General features: G+C 41.7%; 1 protein-coding gene across 5 annotated transcripts in view; it reads left to right on the top strand.

Annotated features, from left to right (window-relative positions):
- Positions 1-23,667, top strand: part of SMAD1 (SMAD family member 1) — a 65,539-nt gene that overhangs the window by 10,951 nt on the left and 30,921 nt on the right. For 3 of the 5 annotated variants that reach the window (XM_038400027.2, XM_038400028.2, XM_038400026.2), the window contains exon 2: positions 21,923-22,536. In XM_038400027.2, the coding sequence (XP_038255955.1) occupies positions 22,137-22,536 (400 nt within the window). In that variant the 5' untranslated portion in view covers positions 21,923-22,136. Of the gene's footprint in view, positions 1-18,595; positions 18,867-19,060; positions 19,146-21,922; positions 22,537-23,667 lie in introns of all 5 variants that reach the window. The other 2 variants (XM_038400025.2, XM_038400024.2) reach the window with 1 other exon arrangement.

Genomic DNA, 23,667 nt, shown 5'->3' on the forward strand with positions numbered 1-23,667 from the left:
GGTGTGTTCAGTGCTTCCATTTGGGATGTAGGAGGCAGAGGAAAAGTCTTTTGTCTGTATTACCTTAAACGTGTAAGTTATAGCTTGTGTAACTTCTAGCATTAGACTTAATCTAGAGAAGTCTCTTTAGAAACATTTAAAACAGATATTAGTTTCAAGCCTTGAAGCATGCTTTCTGGACAGATAGGTGAGAGATCACTTAAAAAACAAAAGTTTGACCTTTAGTAACCCAGAGCAAAAAACAATGGTAGCTTAGGAGGGCTCAAGTGTTTGATAAACATGCATCCAATGAAGTGAGCTGTAACTCACGAAAGCTTATGCTCAAATAAATTTGTTAGCCTCTAAGGTGCCACAAATACTCCTTTTCTTTTTGCAGATACAGACTAACACGGCTGCTACTCTGAAACCTAAACTGTTTGATTATTCAAAAACAGCTTGGGCAAAGTTTCTCTCTGGGAGAGAGAAACAGTTGGCTAAGGAACAAGAGACAAGGATGTACAGATGGGGTGGAATGCAATACAAGGTGAAGCACTAGTGCCTTGCAAATATGAATTATCGCTAAAAATCCTTGTACTGGTGTCACAAGGTGTTCCCTCAGTTACCCGGCATGCTGTGCTGTCTAGTCTGCTTCTGTCACCTCATGGTCATAAATGCATCTAGGCTATTTTCCTTTCACTATGTGTATGTACCTTGTATACTTCCACTTTTTCTCACATACAAACATAACACAGGCATCTTGGAGGAAGAGCTTTTTTCCATGTAGCCTCCCTCTTCAGTACAGCTCACTTTCTGAGGCCTGGCCTACACGAGGAGGGGAATCAATCAGTCATACTTAGATCTATTTACTGCGGTGTCTTCACTGCGGTAAGTTGACAGCGACGCTCCCCCGTCTGCTCCCCCTGTGTCTCTCGCTCCAGTGGAGTACCGGAGTCGACGGGAGAGTGCTCGGCGGTTGATTTATTGCATCTAGACTAGACGCGATAGATCGACCCCTGCTGGATTGATCGCTGCCCGTGATCCGGCTGGTGATGTAGACAAGCCCTAAGCTTCCTGTCTGAGCTGCTACTTTGGTTTTATGGAGTAGCGGACTTAGTTCTTGAGTCTGTGATCCCCGAATGCACTGTACTTTTGTAACTTTTTCATAACTTAGGTTCTCATGCCTTTCCTGGTGTTCTTAAAGAATTGCAGAAAAGCTTTTACTATTGAGTCCCATTTTCCTTGCATTTTTCATAAATGTTGCAAGGAAAATGTTACTTTAAGGCTTCTTATTTTTCTATATAAACACCTCCTATCATTGGTGTGGTCTTTACAATCCAAAAGGATCTATTGCTTCCTGGACCTTTACATGTCATATATAATTTATTTTTGTGCATGTTAATTAGAAATAAATTACTACAATGCCCTGATATAATTCTAAATAGAACCACTTTGTTCTTCTTCTCATGGCGTTTGATTATATCAACATTGTCAAATGTAGGACATACTTCTCGGAATTTTCCCCTTTTTGTTTAATTTGCGCACAGTTCTTGCCATTCCTTCCTTAGTTCATTTTTGATTAGGTGTTTAAATTCCAGTTTGCTAAGGGGATTACTAGGTCAACTTGTTCATGATTAATGTTACTTTTTGTCTTTGTCCGCCAATTTGTTGCCTGCTCTCTCTATATGCACCAGCATCCGTACTATTACAGTAGCTATAGCCAATTGCACAAGTTCTGTGGCTAGCCGTAATATTTCGTTAAGAATATCATTTCTGCGGACAGACTTAACACTGTAGAAAGCTCCCCCTTGCTGCCTCTTCCTTCTACCTATATCCTCCTTTTCATCATGAGCCCAGTAATTACCACCCAGGTGCTCACATTCCTGCAGTAGAAAGTATTTAATTGTTCATAGCTGAGCCTGCAGCCTACTTCATGCTGCAGCACCATCAGTGATCAGGGTGCTGCTGCTAGCACTCTGTCATAATTGGATATCACTTAAGTTATTGACCCAAGACAGCTACAGGAATTATCTAGTCAGAGATGAAGATTTCAGTCAGGAGTACTGCAGCTCCTTAAAACATCCACTGAGGCCAGGTCAATACTGCAGACTTCTGCTGGCATAGCTACTTCTGTTAGAGATATGATGAGGTGTAGGGCTATGTCTATACTATGCACCTTACAATGGTGCAGCTGTGCTCTCCCGGCGACAAAATAAAACCACCCTGAATGAGAGGCGGTAGCTTCATCTCCGGGAGAGTGTCTCCCGCCCACAAAGCGCTGTCCAAACCGGTGCTTTTCTTTGTCAACTTTTGTTGTTCAGGGGGGTGGCTTTTTCATACCCTTGAGCAACAAAAGTTGTAGTGATGAAAGCGCAGTGTAGACATGGCCTAAATGGAACTGATATAGCTGTACTGGTAAAAGTGCAGTTTTGCCACAAGAAGCTTCCATGTGTGGACCTGGACTAAAGTAGAACATATTTACTTTTTTCAAAATAATACTGTTACATTTATTTGCCTTCTGATTGGTAGAAAAGCTTTTCTCTTGCTACTTAAAAGAAAAGGAAACTAATTTTAAAATTGCTGGCAGAACTTTTAAGAATCCATTTCAGAGTCCTCTTAAAAACAAAGGCTGGCTTTACTACAAACATCTGCTAATGGAGGAAAGAGGGAGGAGTGAGTCGTTTGATGATGATCATCTACCACTGTAAGCTAATGACTATCAAGTACTGCAGAGTCCAGGGAATTGATAAACCACCTCCTGCCTTTTTCAAGGCCTTTTCGATTTTTCTCATAAGGAAATTTAGGAAGCAATCGCTTTTGCTTTTTAGGTCACCTTTAAAGTAACACTTTTTTTTGCCACTTGTAATCTGTGAAAATGGCCTCAAATTTATTTAAATATATTTTCTGCTTCCTTGAAATTTTGTCTAATAATTTTTCAATTGTAAACTCTTTAGGCCAGGCGTAGTGTCATCCCCGTGTATTTGCACCTCTCTTAACACAGGTGGGATCCTGATCCTGATTGGGGCATTTGAATGAACTGCCAGTTTAAAAAGAACACTTTTTATACCTCCATTTGCTGGGAGGGAAATCTTTGTTAGTCTCGAATATACCAGAGTTTCTAGCTAAGAGAGAGAAGGGAGAACCTGAGATTTGATATTAAAATAAATAAAAACAAAACAAAAAAAACCCCAGAAAGGTGCGACTTCCCTCCCCATTTTTCTCTATACACAGCAAAGCCATCTTTATATGTCAGAGGGACTAGTAGTGGCAAACCCTGTATCATTTCAAAGAAATCATGTTCGCCTATAATTATTAAAATATGGATGTGGACCATGTATTTTGATGACTGAAATGTTTTTGTATATAAATACACAATTGTATTGCAGTGCTGTCTTATTGTAATAATCATTCTACAAGTGCTTGCAATTTAAGTGTTGCAAAAGGTAATTAGAAAAACGTCTACTTGTATTTTAAACTGGCTCTGTGTTTTTGTTTGGATGTAGTTTTAGGGTAACCAGTTCAGTTACTATCCTGATGAATTGAATTGTTGGACTTAGAAGCATCGCATAACTTCTCTAGTCACCTATCAGTTCGGTTTCAGACCTATTGACTTGTTTGTTTGAGGTGAATAACTTGTTCAAGATAGTTTTGAAAAAAAAATTCTAATTAACTGCTTTTGTTCACAAGTAGCTGTAGAATGACTGAACCACTTTTTTTCTTATTGAATTTGTAAGAAGGTAATAATACGGCTGAATCCACACACAGCTATTTTCCATATAACAGTCAGTTGAGCTGACTGGAAAATATGAGCTTTATTTCCAATGGAAAAAGTATTGACTTTTGAAAATTTTCAGGTTTTTTTTCTTCCAATCCATTCTTATTGTTAACAGATGGTTCATAAATATGTCCCTGGCTTATGTATCCTGCTGTGTATATAGAACTGCATAAAGCCCTGTTAGATGTAATCGGATACCTGACATAGTTGGGTACACCATCATTAACATTTGTAGCGCACCTAGAACTTAGCTTTGATGTAACTGTCCTAAAGCCTCAGACAAATCTGCCAGTGAACTTCCCATAGTTTACTGGCTGAGAGTCCCTTCCTGACCATTCACCCATTTCCACTTCTTCCCATTCTCCCAACGAGAAATGCTACCCACTTGTGTCCTCATCTGGCAGATGACCTGTGGCATGTGGACTGAGAGCAGATTAGTGAGGGGAGGAGCACCTAAGCCCCTCATAATGTTCCCACAGAAAAGGCCCTATTTCTCCACTAGCGTTCCCCCTTCTCAATCTCCTGGCTAACTGGCAGGTGGGAAGACTGGGTTCTCTGCCTTTTTTTGGGTGGCAGGATGTTGTTCAACTAGTGCTTGCTCTCTTTAATAGAACAGAGCTGTAGCAGAGAAAGTGGGCACCTTCCTGAGGCTGGGAGTCAGTAATGGGGCAAGGGACAGTGGAGCCATCTTGGACTGATATCTCCTAGAATTGACCTTTATCATCATGCTAATGCTCTCACCAGCTAGCAAACCACAGTTGGCTTAGTACAGGGGTAGTCAATAGGCAGACTGGGGGCCAAATCCAGACTGCCAGGTGTTTTTGAATGGACTCCAAAATCTTTTTATTTACTTATTATTTATTATTTTTGTTGTTTTTATTATTTTTCTCTGGAGTCTGAACCTTGACTATACCTTGATCAAGAGATCTTGGACCTTGACAAAAAAATAGACTATCCCTGGTTTAATAAGTACAGGTTACAATTTGATCAACCCCAGGTGAACCTTCAGAATGGGGCTTGCAGTCACCAAACCACAGGTGGCTGAATGGCTGTGGACACGAGTTTGGGGGTTGGAGGAAAAGCTGAAGAGACCTATGGAGTGGCGAGTATTTCAATAGGTGGAGAGTGGAATGGCAGGAGTGTTGAACTGGTGAACTGCGGAAGGTTTGTTGGCAAAGGCAGCTGTGAGCTGCAGCTGATAGCTCTATTCCCAGCATTCCCTGCCCCCCAATGGTGGGAGAACTATTTTAAACACTTTATCAAGCAGCTTGATCTGCATGGGCATTGAAATGATTCAGACTCAGTTGTTTATCCCTAAAAATCAAGGCCTGTTTGGAACATCCCTTGGAGCCAGTGGTGAGCTGGTCAGTTTGCTGGAACCAGTTGTTAAATTTAGAAGCCCTTTTAGAACTGGCCAAAAGTGGCGCCTTAGGCGCTGACTCTGTGGGTGCTCCAGGGCTGGAGCACCAACGGTGAAAATTTGGTGGGTGCAGAGAACCCACCGGCAGCTCCTTACCTTGGCCCCAGTTCGCCTCTGCCCCTGAGTTAAGCTCCACCTCCCTCTGCTTCTCCGCGCCCGGTACAGCCCCCCCCCCCCAGCTTCCTTTGAGTCAGCTGTTGGTGCGGGAAGCCGGGGAGGACTGAGAAGCAGGCAGCGGCTTTGCGCTCGGGCCCAGGGAGGTGGAGGCGAGCTGGGGCGAGGGGCTGCGAGGAGGGCCACCTGCACCGCAGCAGGTAACCAGGGCGAGGGAGGCGCTCAGGGGAACCGCTCCCTGCCCCAACTCGCCTCTGCCTCCCTGGGCCTGAGCGCGAAGCCACCACCTGCTTCTCAGCCCTCCCAAGCTTCCTGCACAAACATATGATTTGCGGGAAGCCGTGGGGGGGGGGGGTGGCGTGTTCGGGGGAAGAGGCGGAGTGGAGGTGAGCTGGGGCCAGGCGCAGGGTGGGGAGCTGCCGATGGGGGCTCTGCACCCAGCAAATTTTTCCCATGGGTGTTCCAGCCCCGGAGCCCCCATGGAGTCGGCGCCTAAGGCGCCACTTTTGATGTGATCAGTGGGGGGAGCCGCTGCTCCCCCTGTTCCCCCCCCCCCCAGCTACGCTACCCCCGCCTCTAGGAGCCAGAGGGACTGTCGGATGCTTCCCGGGAGCCGCCCCAGGTAAGCACCGCCGGGACTCCCCACCTCGTCACTCTGGCAAGTACCTCTGGCTCTTAGGGGTGGGATAACGAAGTGGCCCACGAGACCCTCCTGCCCGGTTCCAGGAGCAGTCAGGGAACAGGGGAGGGGGTTGGATGAGGCAGGGGTCCCGAGGGGTGGGTGCGGGCCACAACCCCCTCATGAGGTGAGGAGGGAACCGGTGGTTAAGATTTTGGCAGCTCATCACTGCTTAGAGCCCCTGATTATTGCAGGAAGAAGCACTTTGTATGAATGTAAAGTGCATTTATTTCAAGTGATTGAGGGGGAACAAACCAGTTATCTAATGTAGACAAAACCTTTGATTTATTATCTAAAGCCATCTTTGTGCATATGGGGACTGAACTGTTGGGTGAGGGAGTTGTTTGTTTTGTGTAAATGAAAGCTTAGGTGGCTCTTTGAGTATTTAGGTGCACAAAGATTGGATTTTTTTTTTAACTAGGTGTTGCTGTCAGCACCATGAATGTGACCTGTGCCACCTCATGCTCCTGTACAAGGGGATAAAGGGTGGAGCAGCCTCAACCCTCCTGCAGTTAGTTCCTCCTTACTTCCCATGGCAGCAAGATGGAACCTGGTGACTGTTTAATCTGCTACCCTTCTTTTACTTCAGACTCCTATTTTACGCGTAGTTTGAAGAAATACTTCTTCACCCTTATCTCTGATTAACTGTATTGTTTGGAAACTTCTGACAAAAAAACAAAGAACAAAACAAACAAAAACCACCCAACAAACAGGAGGATTTTCCCCATTCCCTCAGGTACAACTGGGAGACGTGTCTTGAGCCAACTGCCATGTTGGACTCTCAGCTTTCAAAATTGAAGCCCTTTCTGTCAATGGGCATAGCCTGTGCCAGTGGTTCTCTACCAACTGCTGCTATCTCAACCCCAAAAGTGCTACCATTCTGACATCAGTGCCAATAACTCAGCACTGGCCTTGGCCTTTGCACTGGCTCCTCAGTCAACATCACTGCTATTATTGGACCTTGCACTGGTGCCTCAACACAAAGGTAAGGCTGAAAAGAAGGGCCAAGCGGAGCCAAACACAGCTCCCAGCATAGAGAGGCACTGCCCAGAGAAAGGAGAAAATAAATCACTCTTCCAAGGACAGGATGCCTAAATCTGTGCCTGGAGGGTGGCACCGATGAAGTATTTACTGTGGTGGTAATTATGGAACCAAGGTCCACCCCCCCAGAGACACCAAGATCCCCTATGGGGGCATCATTGGCACCTTAACAGCACTGGGCTCTGAAGCAGAGATCACCCCTCAGCCCCACTGTTTAAAGAATACTCCTCCTCCCCACCACCACACTATACCTTCTTCCCAGCATCAAGCAGGGATACTTCCTCCCTCCTTTGAGTGACCCTAGAGCTTGCCAGAGATCCCTCTCTTCTTGGAGCAGGTGCCGCAGGTTGCTGAGGAGGAGTTAAAGAAGATCATTAGAGAAAGCCAGATGCTTTCCAGAACAGCCTTACAGGCAGCCATCGATGCTGCTGATGTGGTGGTCAGACTGATGGCACTGGCTATACCCATGAGGCAGGCCTCCTGGCTGATATTCAGGAATATCAGGAAAGATCCAGGACACCATACAAGACCTCCTATTTGAGGGAGGTGGAGATCTTTAATAAAAGAACTGATGAGCGCTCCACTCCTTAAAGGATGCTAGGGCCACCTTGAGATCATGTTGTGGGGGACCAAACTCATTACCTGTACAAAATACTGTCATTAAAGCTCTCCACAGCACCAAGAATCTTCACAAAATCCTACTGGTGATCGTGGCCCACCTGAGAAGGCCGACTTCTACCACTATCCGGATGACCAGCTGCTCAGAGGGAGATCACAGCAGGAGACTGCAGTGAATTTGGAATGCACTCTATGCCTGTTCGCTCAGCTGGGCCTGCTAGTGAATAACGAAAATCATCTCTTGCTCCCTCATAGGAACCATGATGAACTCCAGATCTGAAAATGCATATCTGCCTTAGGAGGACAGGTTCCAGACATTACAGCCATTCATTCTTCAGCTGACATTAAAACAGACAACAACAGCATGGACTTGTCTCGCAATGTTAGCCATATGTCAGCATGCATGTACATGACGCCACAGCTTACTGGACTTCATCTGTGGCCCCTCCAGGTCAGTCTGTTCCCCAGCAAGATATTAGACAGGATGGTTTCAATGCTCCCAGCATGTCATTGCAGAGCTGGCTTGGTGGGTGGACCCAACTAACACACTGAGAGAAGTCTCCTTTTCAGTCCCCTCCCTGACAATGACACTGATCACAGATGTGTCGGGGCAGGCTGCGGAGCTCATTGGACCATCTACAAATTCAAAGGAGCTGATCCATAGACTTTTCTGGAGCTACAGATGACTGTCCTGGAGCACAGAGCTATCAGGCTGGCCTGTGTGGAGCTCCAGCATGTCCTCTGGAATTTGGTAGTGCAGATCTTCATGGACAGCACAGATATGCACTGCATACAAAAAAAGGGCACCTTCTTCTCACCCCTGTGGTCTGGGAGGCCATCTAGTTTTGGACTCGATGTCATCAGAACAAGGTGACACCAATGGCCCTTCACCTCCTGAGAGTCAACAACAACCTATTGGATGTCCTGAGCAGTCAATCTGTGACCAACCATGAATGGTCCTTGCACAGATTGATAGTGGAGCTGATATTCTGTCTTTGAGGATTTTCCTGATAGACTTGTTTGCCAGCAAGGACAATGCCACATATTAGAAATTTTGTTCCATAGGTGGAATAAGTCCATTCCTACAGTGGGATGGAGGTTTGCTCCATGCCTTTCTACCAGTTCACCTAATTCCCAGGGTGATCTCCAACATCAGCAGAGATAAGGTCATGGTCATTCTGATTGCCTCTCTATAGGCCGAGACAATTTTGGCTGAGATCTCTCTTAAATATCCATTCAGTCACCAATCCAGCTTCTGGGCTGTCTGGACCTGATCTCACAGCACCACTGCCTGATACTGTATCCAGACCCGGAGTCACTGCATCTGATAGTACAGCTGTTGGTTGGCTGATACTGTCTGCTCCCTCCAAGTCCAGGAAATTGTTGTTCAGAATAGGGAAATATTTATCAGATGGATATAGTCATGGAAGAGATTCTCCATACAGGTGGCCAAGCATGGTCTGGACCCTGCTCAGACCTTAATACCAAAAACCCATGACTACCTCTTATGCTTGAAACAGGCTGCACTTCCACTCAGCTCTATTTGGGCTACCTCACGGCAATTTCACCTTGCCACCGGTTTGTATAGTTGTTTGGTTGTTTCTCACTCCATGGTATTAAAATTTATCAAGGAACTTTTACATCACCAGTCAGAGAACCTGGGCCTTCAGTGTGGTCCTTCTCAGAATGTTCCACATACGACCTCACTCTGACGCTTGGTTTTGTTGGTGGACTCCGACTTCTGCCGAGCGAGCGAGCTTCAAATGCTTATGGCTAAATCTCAATTACAACTCTCCACAGGAACAAGGTAGTGCTGAGATCTCACCTGAAGTTCTTTCCTAAAGTGTTCTCAGTTTTTATCTTAACTGTTGATCAAGCTTCCTGTCCTCTTGCTGAAACCACCACCAGAAGAAGAAATTACTACATGTGCTTCAGGAGCATGTACTACACATGCTTTCTTGTGTAGATAGGACCAGATAATTGCCACACTTGTTTATTTTGCAGTTCTTAACTACCACAGGCTTCAAATTGCAAGGGAACTGAGAGATTGTTGCAACTGCCTTTATTGTTGAAAAATGAGAGAATGTTGCAACTTTCCTTTATGCCCTTGTATGAGAGAGGAGAATGAGGGGGCGTTGCACAGCCTCAACAGACACTGCTGGTCACAAGTCTGTGATCTTGTGCATGCGGGTCCCTACAGTGGGATCCGCACAGAGTACAGCCTCTTGAACACCATCTGTTACGATAAGTGTGTTTTGTTTTGTTTTTATTTATTTATTAAGTACAAGTTGTCAGCATGTGTGGTGGTGATGGCGCACAAAAGATATTGGCATGACCAGTTACCAAAAACTCATGCAGTTCAGTTCTTGTCCTTAGCTTTATATGGTCTATCTGCAGAGGAGAGAGGATCTGATTTGGCATGTGACTATTCCTAACTAAGTTAGAAAATGTCAGTAACTAATTAATTACATGTTAGTGGAGCTCACTGAAGTTCTGCAGTTGTCCTGGAGAACTGATTATCTGCTCTCAGTCAATTAGTGTGAAAAAGGTGCAAATGCCAGCACCCGGAGTAGAAGTTCTTGGTTTAGAATAATGTAGGGCACATTAATAATGGAGAAGCTCAGATAAGAAAATGATACCTAGTGACTTACTTGTCTTGATTCCTGTTCCTAAACAAACAAAATAACCCACAGAAGCAACCAGAAGACCAGGAGAATATACTGTAACAGTTTCCTTTTATTGTAAAACATCTGTATTTCCTGTAAGCACAGTAGGGGCATGTTTTTACACTTCCTTTAAAATTATCCTGTTGTAGTGTGCTGTGTGATCTGTTCGCTACTGTCTGTATTTCAGTGCCTCCAACCCTTGGAGCAAAATCTTCCAAGGCCTTAATGTTCTGGACAGAAGAAAACAGCGGGCATGCAATTGTGTATAAATACCTTGATTTCAAGGTGTGCTAGCTATTTTTGCTTCATTCATCAATTTTCTAGCTTTATTTTATTCCTCAAATATAGACCCTTGTCTTTCCTTTTGTGATTTTTAAAAAGGAGGAGCACATCCAAGGTTCCTGGATCCTTGCTGTATCATTCCTTGGAGGCAGTGATTACGAAGTCTCTATTTGCCATAGGACTGGTTGAGATCAGTGACAGTAGTATGGGCTTGTGCTGCTGGTTTCCCGACTGAGAGTGCTTGCCCTTGGACTCTGCAGCAATAGCAGCATGATTCTTGTCAATGCCAAATTGCCTATAGCTGTGTTGCCACCCCCCTGCATGGTGTGGAATGGTTGGTTGGGGCAATAGTAAGGGGTTTGCTGGCGTAATTTTACTGCTACAGCTTTACTGATAGAAGCCTCTAGTGTAGATGCAATTATAGCAGTATGCAAGTGTTTATGCTTGTATAGCTTATGCCATTTCAGGACACCAGCATAAGGTATAATAATATCTAGCTTTTGTATAGTGTTTTTCATCAGTAGATCTCATAGCACTTCTATAAAATATCACTATCCCTATTTTAAAGGTGGGTAAACTGAGGCATGGGTAATATAATTTGCCGAAGGTCACCCAGTAGGTCTGTGACAGAGCTGGGAATAGAACACAAGTGTTCCAAGTTCCTAGCCATTAGGTAACACTGCCTCTATCACTGCATCTACTCGAGGGCTTTTACTGGTATAACTATGTAAATGTAAAAAAATTGCTTTCCTAACCTGCATAACTATGCTAGTAAAACAGTTAAGTATAGCTCAGACCTGAGAGTTAAGGCACTAAACTTATGTGGAGGGACCACCTCAAGGAATGAGACTGTCTTGATTTTTTCCCACTATTCAGTCTTTGCCCTTGCTATCAACAAGGGTACCAGTCTCAAACGGTGTCTTTGTGTCCGGGATTCATTTGCCAGTTTGGGGATAAACTGATAACGGTGGTCTATACTTCAGTTTAACCAGTATAACTGTTTTGGTTCAGGGTGTGTGTGTGCACGCGCCCGTCTTAAACCAGTATTTATATGAACAAACACGCTGAGAGAAGTGTCCTTTTCAGTCCCCTCCCTGACAAAGACACTGATCACAGATGTGTTGGGGCAGGCTGGGGAGCTCATTGGACCAAAAACCGTAGTGTTTCTGCATTTATACTGGTATAAAGGTGGCTTATATCAAGTATAATTATATCCCCTTCCACATGGTGTAAGGCACCTTACACTGACAAACAACATCTACATTAGGGGGATTATACTGGTATAGTTAAAACAATATAACTTTCTAGTGTAGACAAGCCCAACGTGTTTGTTCTCACATCACACAACATGAGTTTTGGTCACTACCACCTGGGATCTAGTAGGCTGGTTTGTTTGGTTTTGTGATTATTAGTTTTTTGTTTTTGTTTTTTGGGATTTTTTTGTTTATAAATGATCTGAATATCAATAGCTAAGCTTTCTGAACTGGTCTTCCCTGAGTCTACCAACCACTGTGTGGATGCATGGATATGCTCTTTCTCCTGTAAATCTCCAATTAAAAAAAATCTTCAGTTTATGAGCTATAAAGAAATTCCAAACTTTCCCATCTTTGCCTCTTTTGCTTGTTAAGAGTATGGCATACTCAGGTGGGTTGACAAATATTGAATAAAAGAGAGCGCCAAAGAGCACTTTCTGCAATTTGAAAGTGTAGCTGCTGATTATTCTGTAAGCCCAGACTGAGCTGGTCTAATGTAATGTGGAAGTCCAGTCCTGGTTTTCAAGAGACCACTAATGGCATGCAGTAGTTAAACGGACTTTTCATTGGAGGGTGGAAATCTGGCTGATCTTGATGTTTATTTCAGTGGTTGTATAAACTTGGCTTTTGAAGCTATATTGTCTTTAAACACTTTCTTTGTTCAGAATGCTACATTTGTGGGTCAGATGGGTTCTTATTACAACGCTTAAAGGGACTGGTGGACAATTTAACTGAAGAATTTAATAAAACTTGGATCTTTCTTTAAAATGAAGTAGCTGATGAGATAGAGTAATGATTGGTCTATATTGTATTTAATATAAAGGTGATTTAAAGTTTTATAAAATTGATTCTATAAATTAAAAAAAAAAATTAGAGAATTTTCTTGCCAAGAAATGCTTTGGAGGTAAATGTTATGCATGTAGCTGTGGAAAAAAATTTTTAGTAGTAAAATGAAAGGGAAGGAGCTATTTCAAGAGTTTGTAAAGATAATTATTAAAAACAGATATTTTAAAGGATTATTTAAAATAATATTGGCTTGGTTTTGAGGAGCCAGTTTCTTTGTTGCTGAGCTTTGATTAAAACATATCCTACTGTATAAATACATTTTATTTTTTTCCTTCAGATTTTGTCTTGTGTACTTTGGTAAAGCATTGTCTGCTCACATTTTAGAGATGAGGAGGCTGAGGTGCAGAGATAAATTACTTAATCTCTGATACCTGAGATCAGGATCAGACTTTAGTTCTAGGGCTTTTCTACGCTCTTTGTTTTTGGTACTGTATAGAGGCACCAGTGCAAACCCTTCGTGAAGACACTTGCGTCATTGCAGCTTCACTGGGTTTGCATTTGATATAGCTATTCTGATGCAAAATATCTCATTGTAGGCAAATCTTAAAATGGACCAGCAGACTATGGTTCTATTCTATCTCCCAGTCCCATGTCATATACACTGGACTGTGCTGCCTTCTGGAATAAAAGACAAAATAAATCTTGTGTCTTACAAACTTGATTTTAACATATGATGATCTAGCTTCTCAAATTTTCTTTTGCATTTTAAATGTGCATTTTAACCATTAAAAAATAAATATTCCTGAAAGGGCCAAATCAACAGCTCACCTGTGAAGGAAACCTCTCCTGCCCTACTGTGCAGAATTAGAGGGAAGTGATTTTTTTCAACTGATAAAAAGAAATAAAATTCCATGCTCTTCCCAAAGGAGGAATTCAACAATTGGGAGAATGGCATGGGACCATGCGTTGGTTTGTAAAAGGATATAGTTGTAAAGATGTTTCCTTTGATGCCTGTGATGAATATGGATGTATTTCCGCTGTAGAGGGTCCTGATTAAATTATGCAATTAGAGCTGACCAGGCAGATCTAAATATAGGAAGAGGTTTCAGCTATCCTGCCTTTGTGTGTATTAACACACCCACACGGGTGGGTGGGTGGGTGGTGGTGGTGGTGGTGGTGTTGTAAAGACAGTTCATACTGTTAGGAAAGGGAATGCTCTGTGTTTACTTAAAAAATCACATCGGGGCTTTATGATAAAAGGAAAGATATATTTCTCCCTTTTTACCTCTTGATTTTTTTTGATTTTTTTAGTACTGAATTTGGCATCTAAAATGCTTATCTTGTGATTTACAAGCTGTGACTTTTTAAAAAAAATTATAAAATGGTTATAAATGGAGTTTATCTGAACTATGTAAAAATGATAGGCTGTAGTCCAAATTATTTGGTTTAGAGGTTTTTCTGTTCTTTCAGGACTTAGCTTGTGTTTGCTATTAATTTGAGCCCATTGGATGGTACTTCACTCCCTGAGTAATCTCAGTGACTTCACCAGGAGCACTTGTGAAGTTGCTCTTTAGTGTAAGTAAAGTTATCAGAATCTGTTGGCTCAGAAGGGAAAGCTGGTGTTACCAACAATAAAATCTCTTGTTGCCTACTTTGAGGACTTCTCTCGGCTCCCACTGAAGGAAGATTGGATATGCATAGTTGGTCACACTTAAAGGTGTGAAAATTGGTCTGTTTTCTATAATGTTCCAAACAAAAATTAATATACAAATGGGTAAAACTTATGAGAGAAATTCTGCGGTCCATTGCAGTGCAATACTCTGATCCATGGTACTTGTAATAATAGTTCATACCCCATCTATACTACAGCTATAATTGAATCAGTGACATTCAGTTCTCCCAAGACCTAGTTCCAACATGAAGGAAAAAACAAACCTTTTCACTGGTTGCTGCAAGAATGGGGGGCAAAAGAAGAATTATTTTGTTGACCTAGCCAGGTCTACATTACCTGGGGTTTGGTCTACTTAACTGCAGCACTCAGCGTGGTGTATGAATTTTTCACCCCCTTGAGTGCTTTAACTAGGTCGCTCTAAATTTTAAATGTAGACCAGGACATAGTCTTGTGTGGGAAAATATTTTTGCCGGGAGCAAAGTGGGAACCAAAAGCAGGGAGGAGCCACTCTTTCTGTTGCAAGCACTAATTATTGTATTGAAAGAAATGAATTGCTGTAAAGATGTTAGCTTCTTTCAGAGAAGTGAATCAAATGACTATTTTCTAAGAAGCAAATTAAAATCCCTTGTCCTATTATTTCTTTGTCATTAATAACTAATGAAGATTGAGAAAAGAACCATGGAACTAAGTGTGGAAAAATGAATGGAAAAAAACCTCTCTTAGGAGTTGTGTGGATTCTCTTGATTTACATTCCCCCTTGGCACTCTCACAATTTTTATGCCTGAATTTTTTTATTTTTTTTTATTGAATTGTACACATTTTAAAACCTTTTTACTGGAATTCTTTATTTTGTCTGCCCACTGAGCATTAAAGTAAACACTAAAGTCAGTACAAGAGTCAAAGCTACCTCCTTGTTTGTTTGAACCTGGGGCTAGAAGCTGGTTCCCTTCCTCCTCCAGTGGTGGTAATTTGATTGTCCTGACCCCTGTCCCCACCCGCCAAAAAACAACCTCTTATCCAAATGAGGATAGATTGCTACAGACTGTCTTGTGGGCATTTGAAGGCAGTAAAATATTCACCATCAAACTAGCCATTCTGTGTTGCTGACAGATTCTTAGTTATAATTGTCTCTTCGTTGGAGGCTAGAAAGAAAAATAATCTCACTCTTTGAGAAGCTGCCTAGCTGAGTTTTGTTTAAATATAAAGCAAGTAACACAGCTGTTTGTGGCAGTTTTTGTTTTAAACTGTTTGTTTTTTTTTAAGTATTTCTGTAAGGTCCAAAGACTAAACAAAAGCTAGCTAAAGTGAAGAAAAAAATACAAAGAGGTAGTTGCGTTTGAAATAAGTTTGATTTCATCTTCAGAATACACAATAAAGGTATGTGTGGTTTGACATAAGGAGTGGTTGCTAACTGGCCAGGAACTAGATTTCCTTTAAACCAGGGTCAAGATCACATGGAGATCATCTTATTTTTCTGATTGCACAATAGCTTGAGGATATACATATTTATCTTCAAGGACTGGTAGTGACTTGACTATTAGGAGCGCATACCCTCTCTTCCCCCAGAAGGGCATGTGTATTTTCTGGGGAAGAGAGGAGAAACTCTATCATCTGCGGACTCATGTGTTAATCTTTATTTTGCACTTTAAACTGATAAGACCACTTTGTGTAAAAGTAATACAGGAAATGATGCATTGCAAAAACCAAAAGTGGCAGAAAGGAAAACGGAATGTACTGGCAAAAGCTCAGAACCATGGATACACTTTATAATTCTTGGAAATGAAAAAAAACTCCACCTACGCTATCTTTTTTTAGTTTAATACTGTCTTGACATTGGAATTCTGTGTTAGAGCAGTTCATAGCAGACTTCGGTGTATAGCAGTTTCAACGCAATTAGTTTAGAAATGTGTGTTGTCTTTGTCACATTTTGCTACGCTGGATAATTTATTCAAAATAAATGGAAGTAACTTATTAAAAGCAGTACTAAAGCCAACTATGGTGCATGTCCATAGAGAGCTGGCTAGTCATGTGGTGATGGCATTTCCAGCTGCTAAATTTCATGCACTTCAATGATGACTAAAAATATAGGCTTTTCTAATATTTTTCTGTGCAGTTGCCACAGGACTTAAAGGAATTTTGAAGGGGTAGAAATGTGGTTCATAAAACCCTGCCCTAGACCGTGCTGTTATGCAATGTAGTATAGATGGGTGAAATACAAATGTGGGATTTTTCAAGAGTTCTTAGCACTAACTTATTTCTGCCCATGGTGCTGGGCTAGGCCACATCTGGATGTTTTTGAAAGTCCTCTTGAGTCTTGTGGAACTAGTGTATAAGTCCTTGCTTCTATAGAGTATTTGTCTTTAGCCACAGCTAAATGTACAGAATACCTTGATATGACACTTACTTTTTAAAACCATGATGGAGTTATTTTTGAAAACAGGAAAAAATTCCAAATCTTGTTCACCTTCCACATTAGTCCCATTAGAATCAATGAGACTACTAGTTTGTGAAAGGCAAGCAGGATTTGACCTATTGTGTTAAACCAGTTCAATAACAATAAATGAAGCCCAAATGAAAAGATACCCACAGCTAGTTAATGTTCAGCAACTGACATTAAAAGGACACCATTATGTATGTAAGGGGACTGTTGCCCCCTTACTAACAGTCAGTGGGGGTGTTTTAGTTGCTAGCTCCCAGTACTAAAAAGGGGGAAGGGTAAATGGGGAATCAGGACCCTGAGACTGATAGCCCCCAGGAACAATGGGGAGAGGCCAAAGCTCCAGGTCAGCCTGAATGACAGGGCGGGCAGGTTAATCGGGGAGTCAGGAGGCCAGGGAGGTCCTGTTCTCTGTGGGAGCTGGATTTGCCTGGGTCAGACAGAGTAGGGCCGAGCTAAGGAGAAAGCAGGGGCCCAAGCTAAGCTGGGGAGCAGAGCTGTGCCAGATCCAGAGGGAACAGAAAAGCAGCCCAGAGAGAGCAGACCCTGTCCTGGGAGTGGAGCTGCAGCCCCAAAGCCAGAGGCACAGCCCAGAGAGAGCAGACTTGCCCTCGGAGCAGAGCTGCAGCAACCAGAGCCAGAGGGGCCAGAAAAGCAGTCCATGAAGCAGTTCAGTGCTGGGAGCAGACTCACAGAAGCAGCCTGCAGAACAGACCTGTCCTGGGAGCAGAGCTGCAGCAACCAGAGCCAGAGGGGCCAAAGAAGCAGCCCAGGGAGCTGGAGGGAGAAGAGGAGCAGCGGTGCAGAGACAGAGTGGTGGAGCTGGGGCTGGAGCAGTCTGGAGCTGGGTGCGGTGAGCAGCTGGGGAAGACTAAGGGGGACCCTGGCAGCGGGCCTAGCACAGGGAGACGCCTCAGCCAAGGGGCTCTGCAGGCCAGGCTTGGATCATAACCCCGACAGGGCAGGGGCGACACTGGGCAGAAGGGTCCTACCACATAGAGCCTGAGAGTGTGTGGCCACCACCAGAGCAAGTGTCCAACCCACAGCATCCCTGCAGCACAGCCAGGGCCTGAGAAGACTTACAAGGAACAGATTGTGAACTGCCCAGACATTCCAGAGACACTGTTTGTGATGTTCCCTGCCACAGAGCGGGTTGATGTGTTTCCTTTAACCTTTCCCATTTTTCCTTATTCTTTTTAAAATTAATTGTTGATTTAAATAACTTGTATGTAATGGTCAGTGGGTCAGAGAAGCGCCAAGTACAGAGAGAGTACCCTGGAGTGGGGACACCCTAGCCCCTGTCCTAGGTGACCACAGCAGGGTTGGAGGTCGAGCCCCCCAGGAATCCTGGGCCTAGCCTTGTTGGGGTTACGAGGACTCTGCCAGACAGGAGAGTGGAAGGGGAGCCCTCAAGGGCAGGGAGGCCACTGGGTAAAGGAAGTGGGAGCAAGGACTCAGATCCTTTTGCTAGCTCACTTCACCGGGGTAGTGCAGAAGCCAGGAAAGTTCCCCACAAGAGCGGGACTATTCCCCTGCTTACATGTAGGCCCAAGATTTAGGGCTTGTAAAAATTAAAATTGTATAGCTTAAAATCTCTCCATTCTAATGGAAACAGTTACCTAAATAAATAAATAAAATTTTTATTTATTTAGCCATTTGAAACTTGTAGTATTGTGCTAGTGAATGTGACTCTGAAAGCAGGGTATAAATAAAAGTGAAACTGATGTGTTTTTTTCATTGTCCAATCTAGAAGGATTGACACAGAGTGGAATATTAACTTTTAAAATTATTTCATGAGGAATAAACTAAGCTTGTAGTAACATAGAGAAGGCTTTTTTAAAATTGAAACTTTTAACCTATGTTTCTTTTTTTTAAGGAAAGCTTTAGTCTGTGGAGTTTTGGAAATCTGATCAGAGCAATCTAACACTTATTTTTACATATTGGAGAGTATTCTGAGAGTCAAGACTGACTTCCATGACTTGCCAGTTATACTCTAACCACACGTTGCGCTCTACTGATGAGGTTCTTAACTCACCACAGCACTTAATGGAGCACTTCACAGTACACATAAGGATAAATCATATCCAGAGCGCATTCAGTGGTGGTAATTGAGTTTGAGTTCATCAAATAATACAGCAAATGTCCAGGTAACTGAATATATTCTTAAATTTGCTCCAGGCTCATGAAAATCTTCCATTTCATTGACAATATTGTACAAAATTTGATTACTTGAATTCTTAGTTTTCTTAAGAGTGGGATAAACTAGCACCAAGTATAGACAGACATGGATTAGTTATAAATGGTGTTGACGTAATTTATTTTTCCATATTTTATATTTCAGATAACTTCAAGAGCAACGTTGTTATCAATAACATTTTCTTGACAAAATATTTTAAGGTGTTTCATTTTAATTGAAAGTACTCCAGGTATGTTCATAGATATGGCAAAGCCACTGAATAAACTGGTGACACATCCTCATTCTGGCAGAGTCCAGAAAATAAATGTAAAAATATATCTGGTAACGCATCGCTTCTGTGACTTTAAAGATATCTCTTGTTAGATACTAAAAATTAACGTTGAAGACTCGGTATATGATTCTGTTCAAAACTGCATGTGATTACATCTTGTTGCTTTTAATTTTGTTTCGTTTTTTTTTCTGGATCGCAACAGTTTACCCCAGTTATCTAAAATTGTCTTTTCATCATAACTTTTCTGCTGAACTTCATGATTTAAAATAAGAACCTGAAACTGTCATGTGGCCCCTGGGAGGAGGTCCATATGAAGTCATGATGGCTACTTCCTATAGCCTATGTGTGTGGCTTGCATTTTTTTTTTTTAATGTGACATGGGTATTGACAAAGAGATCCTTGGTTTTAAATCTTTTGTTTTAAATTTTAGTCAGTTTTAGAAATGAAAAATAACTTATTGAGATGAACAAGCTGACCTAATTTATTTCAGGTCATGGTATTCACAAACTCTAGTTGCAGTGGCTTTCAAACTGGTCCCTGTTTTGCTGCTAGTGGTCTGCAGAATGCCGGATGGTCATGTGCTGCTGGCTCTCCTTGTTATCAGCTGCTAAACTGAAGACTGCTAAAAATACTTTTTCCTCCTAACCATTTGCTATAAACTCCATAGGGCTGTTACATTTGTGAATGGAAGGCAGGGTGGATTGATTTAAATCATTTTAATCATGATGTAAATCAGCAAGAAGGAAACCTTGATTTAAATAAAGTATTGTAGTTGTGTTTTGAATGTTCACATTTTTTGTTTTATAAAGAAAGGTTGATTCTCATTGGCTGCTAACATTAAAACATTGATTTGCAACTAAACATAGCCTTTACACTAAATTTGGTACTTTTTTGCTAACCAGGAAGATGTACTGTATCTACACACATTTATTTAAGCAGTTATATAGTTTAACAGATTTATTCAGGTTCTTATCGTTTATATTTTTACTATGTTAAAAAATGGTGAATGATTCATTTGCTAGATTAATTTTTTACTTGTGATTTGATTTGCAACAAGCTGTTTGGGTGGAAATAAGAATTCTTTTAAAATGCAACATTTTTTATTTTTTGTATTCAGTAAAATCACTTTAAATATGCTGGATACACAAGGGGGCAAAAGCTAATCAAAACGTTTTTTATTTAAAACTGATTTTAATAAATCAGAGGAGGAGATATCTGTAGGTAGTGAATTGAACTGATTGTTTCTGGTTACTATGTCATTCAAGTGTTTTTAGAACTAGTAAATCTCGTCACCTCACACCATGGTTTTTTTTTTTTTCCTTAGGCATAAGAAAAACTTTCCTGCTTTTTCCAGCTCCCATTTGATTTTCTTAATTTTTGAATAAACTAGTCCATTGAACTGAACTAGCTGAATAAACTAAAATGAAGAAAATATTCTTTTGGACCTGCAAAACAGGCGGCTGCTGCTATTAATAATTTTTAAGCTGGTTTAGAACTTCAACAAACTCTGGGTCCTAGTGCTTATCCAGTGACTCCTACTGGTTCAGTGATTTGACTTTCTAAAAAACTTCAGCAGCACACATGTACAGTGTAGTATTAAATTTAATGTAACTGATAATCATAGTGAGTTTAGGCCTTAACACAAGTTGTCATAATTTCAGATTTAATTTTATTTAGGTTTATTTTAAAAAGGGAAACGTGTGCAATTGTAAATGGTAAGAGAAGTGGTCTGTGAAACTCACTCCCTGTCAAGATGTGGTTCACGCTGAAGTATTTGAGAACCCCTCTTCCAGTATCATGTGCACAGATCTATCGATCTATGTCTGTAATAATTTGGATGCTGCCAATTTAGTCAGATTCTGAAGGCTGTCAGCACTTGGATATGTGGGGTTTTTTGTTTGTGTTTTATCATTCCACTTTCACATCTAGACATGTTTGTTTGTTGTCACTTACTAAAAACAAATTTAGTTTTTTTAGCTCGTTCACCTGCGCATCTACCAATGTGATATATGCCATCATGTGCCAGCAATGCCCCTCTGCCATGTGCATTGGACAGCTTCTACGTAAAAGAATGAATGGACACAAATCAGACGTCAAGAATTATAACATTCAAAAACCAGTTGGAGAACACTTCAGTCTCTCTGATCACTCGATTACAGACCTAAGAGTGGCTATCCTTCAGCAAAAAGTCTTCAAAAACAGACTCCAATGAGAGACTGCTGAATTGGAATTAATTTGCAAACTGGATACAATTAACTTAGGCTTGAATAGAGACTGGGAATGGATGAGTCATTGCACAAAGTAAAACTATTTCCCCATGTTATTTCTCCCCCCCACCCCACCCCACCCCCCACTGTTCCTCAGATATTCTTGTTAACTGCTGGAAATAGCCTACCTTGCTTGTCACCATGAAAGGTTTTCCTCCTTTTCCCCCCCCTGCTGCTGGTGATGGCTTATCTTAAGTGATCACTCTCCTTACAGTGTGTATGATAAACCCATTGTTTCATGTTCTCTGTGTGTGTGTATATAAATCTCCCCTCTGTTTTTTCCACCAAATGCATCCGATGAAGTGAGCTGTAGCTCACGAAAGCTTATGCTCTAATAAATTTGTTAGTCTCTAAGGTGCCACAAGTACTCCTTTTCTTTTTGCGAATACAGACTAACACGGCTGCTACTCTGAAACCTAAAAACAAATTGTTTCTCTTCTCTCTTCCTCTCCTTTCCCCTTCCTCTAGGTGCTGGACTTCAGTTTGGAACACAAAGATCACTTCTGTCAAGCTGGAATGCTAGTTTCAGCTTCTCAAGACTTCAGAATCAAAAAGCCAAAGGGAACAGTATAAATTCAGGCAAACCTTTGGTGTCCATTTACATACAGGATCTACTGTGCCCATTTTTCAGGGGGCAATCTTTTCTGTTTCTTCAGTATCCAGTGTGACTGAGTTGATCACCATGAATGTGACAAGCTTATTCTCCTTCACAAGCCCAGCAGTTAAGAGGCTGCTGGGATGGAAGCAGGGGGATGAAGAAGAAAAGTGGGCAGAGAAAGCTGTTGATGCATTAGTTAAAAAATTAAAGAAGAAAAAAGGTGCTATGGAGGAACTGGAAAAAGCATTAAGCTGTCCAGGTCAGCCCAGCAACTGTGTTACAATTCCTCGTTCCCTGGATGGCAGGCTTCAGGTTTCGCACCGGAAAGGGCTACCACATGTAATTTACTGTAGAGTGTGGCGCTGGCCAGACCTCCAGAGCCATCATGAACTGAAACCACTGGAATGCTGTGAGTTTCCCTTCGGTTCAAAACAGAAGGAGGTTTGCATCAATCCCTACCACTACAAACGGGTGGAGAGTCCTGGTAAGTTCCTTCTCTCAAACCTTATCTAGACAGTAACATGCAAGTCTAGTAATTAAAGTGATCAGATGGCTAGTATCCTCTTAAACTTAAGCAAATATGAATGTCACATCTCAGACCCTTCATCATTTCAAAGAGAAGTGATAATACAGTAGCTTGCTCTTTCACATGCTGGGGACTATAAATGTGTGTAAACGTGTTCTGTGTTCAGACCATCCTTTCCCTATAGCAATAGGACTGGGAGTCAGGAGGTCTGGCTTCTCCTAGCTTGGCCACTGAGTGTAATATTAGGTAAGTCATTCATCCTCTCCATACAAGTTTTATACAGACTTGCAGTTTAATGAATCATAAAGTGCTCTGAAAGTCAAAATTAGTCAGGTAACTCTCTCTCTTTTTTTTTTTTTTCCTCAAATATGGCTGGATGTGCAGACTTGTAATTCTCAAAAAAAAAAAAAAAAAAAAAAAATTTAAAATATAGGCAACCATTTGACCAAATCAGAATTTTCATTCTCAAAGAGATCCTTTCATCTTTATATCCTTGAGGTTTAGAAGTGGGATAACCAATTAGGAGGATGGTATGTGGCTATTACTAGGTGATTCCACAAAATAATCATTATATTTATCAGTGGAATAGCACTTTAGGGCAGCAAAGTGTCTTTTTGTACAATGTAGTGCTGTGGGAAGATGTGGCACATAAGTGTACAAACTTCACAGCAGTGATTTGGATCTTCCAGATCAGAGTTGAATTCTAGCTACTGGCACAGACTTTACTATAGTTCTTTAGTTGCATTTCTGTATTTTCTAGAAAGGTTCACAATTTTTGGCGTATAATGCTTTAGTGACCAATAGTCTGTTACTTTCTAAATACACATACATAATTTTAAAATCCATTTCATGCACTTTACAGATGTGTTGGTTCTCCTCCCTCCCCCCCCCACCGTTTTTCCACTCTTAAAATGTAAAATCCTTGTTTGGAACCACCTCCTTCTCTTCTTGCCTTCTTAAGGCACTAATCCTGCAAACACTTTTTAAGCACAAGCTTTATTTGCTTGTGTGAGTAGTCCAATTCAGTTCACTGGAAATATTCACATGAACTCAGTTATGCATATGCTTAATTATTTGGGGCTTGTCTAC

Source organism: Dermochelys coriacea, chromosome 4 (genome assembly GCF_009764565.3).
Source record: "Dermochelys coriacea isolate rDerCor1 chromosome 4, rDerCor1.pri.v4, whole genome shotgun sequence".
Classification (NCBI taxonomy): Eukaryota; Metazoa; Chordata; order Testudines; family Dermochelyidae; genus Dermochelys; species Dermochelys coriacea.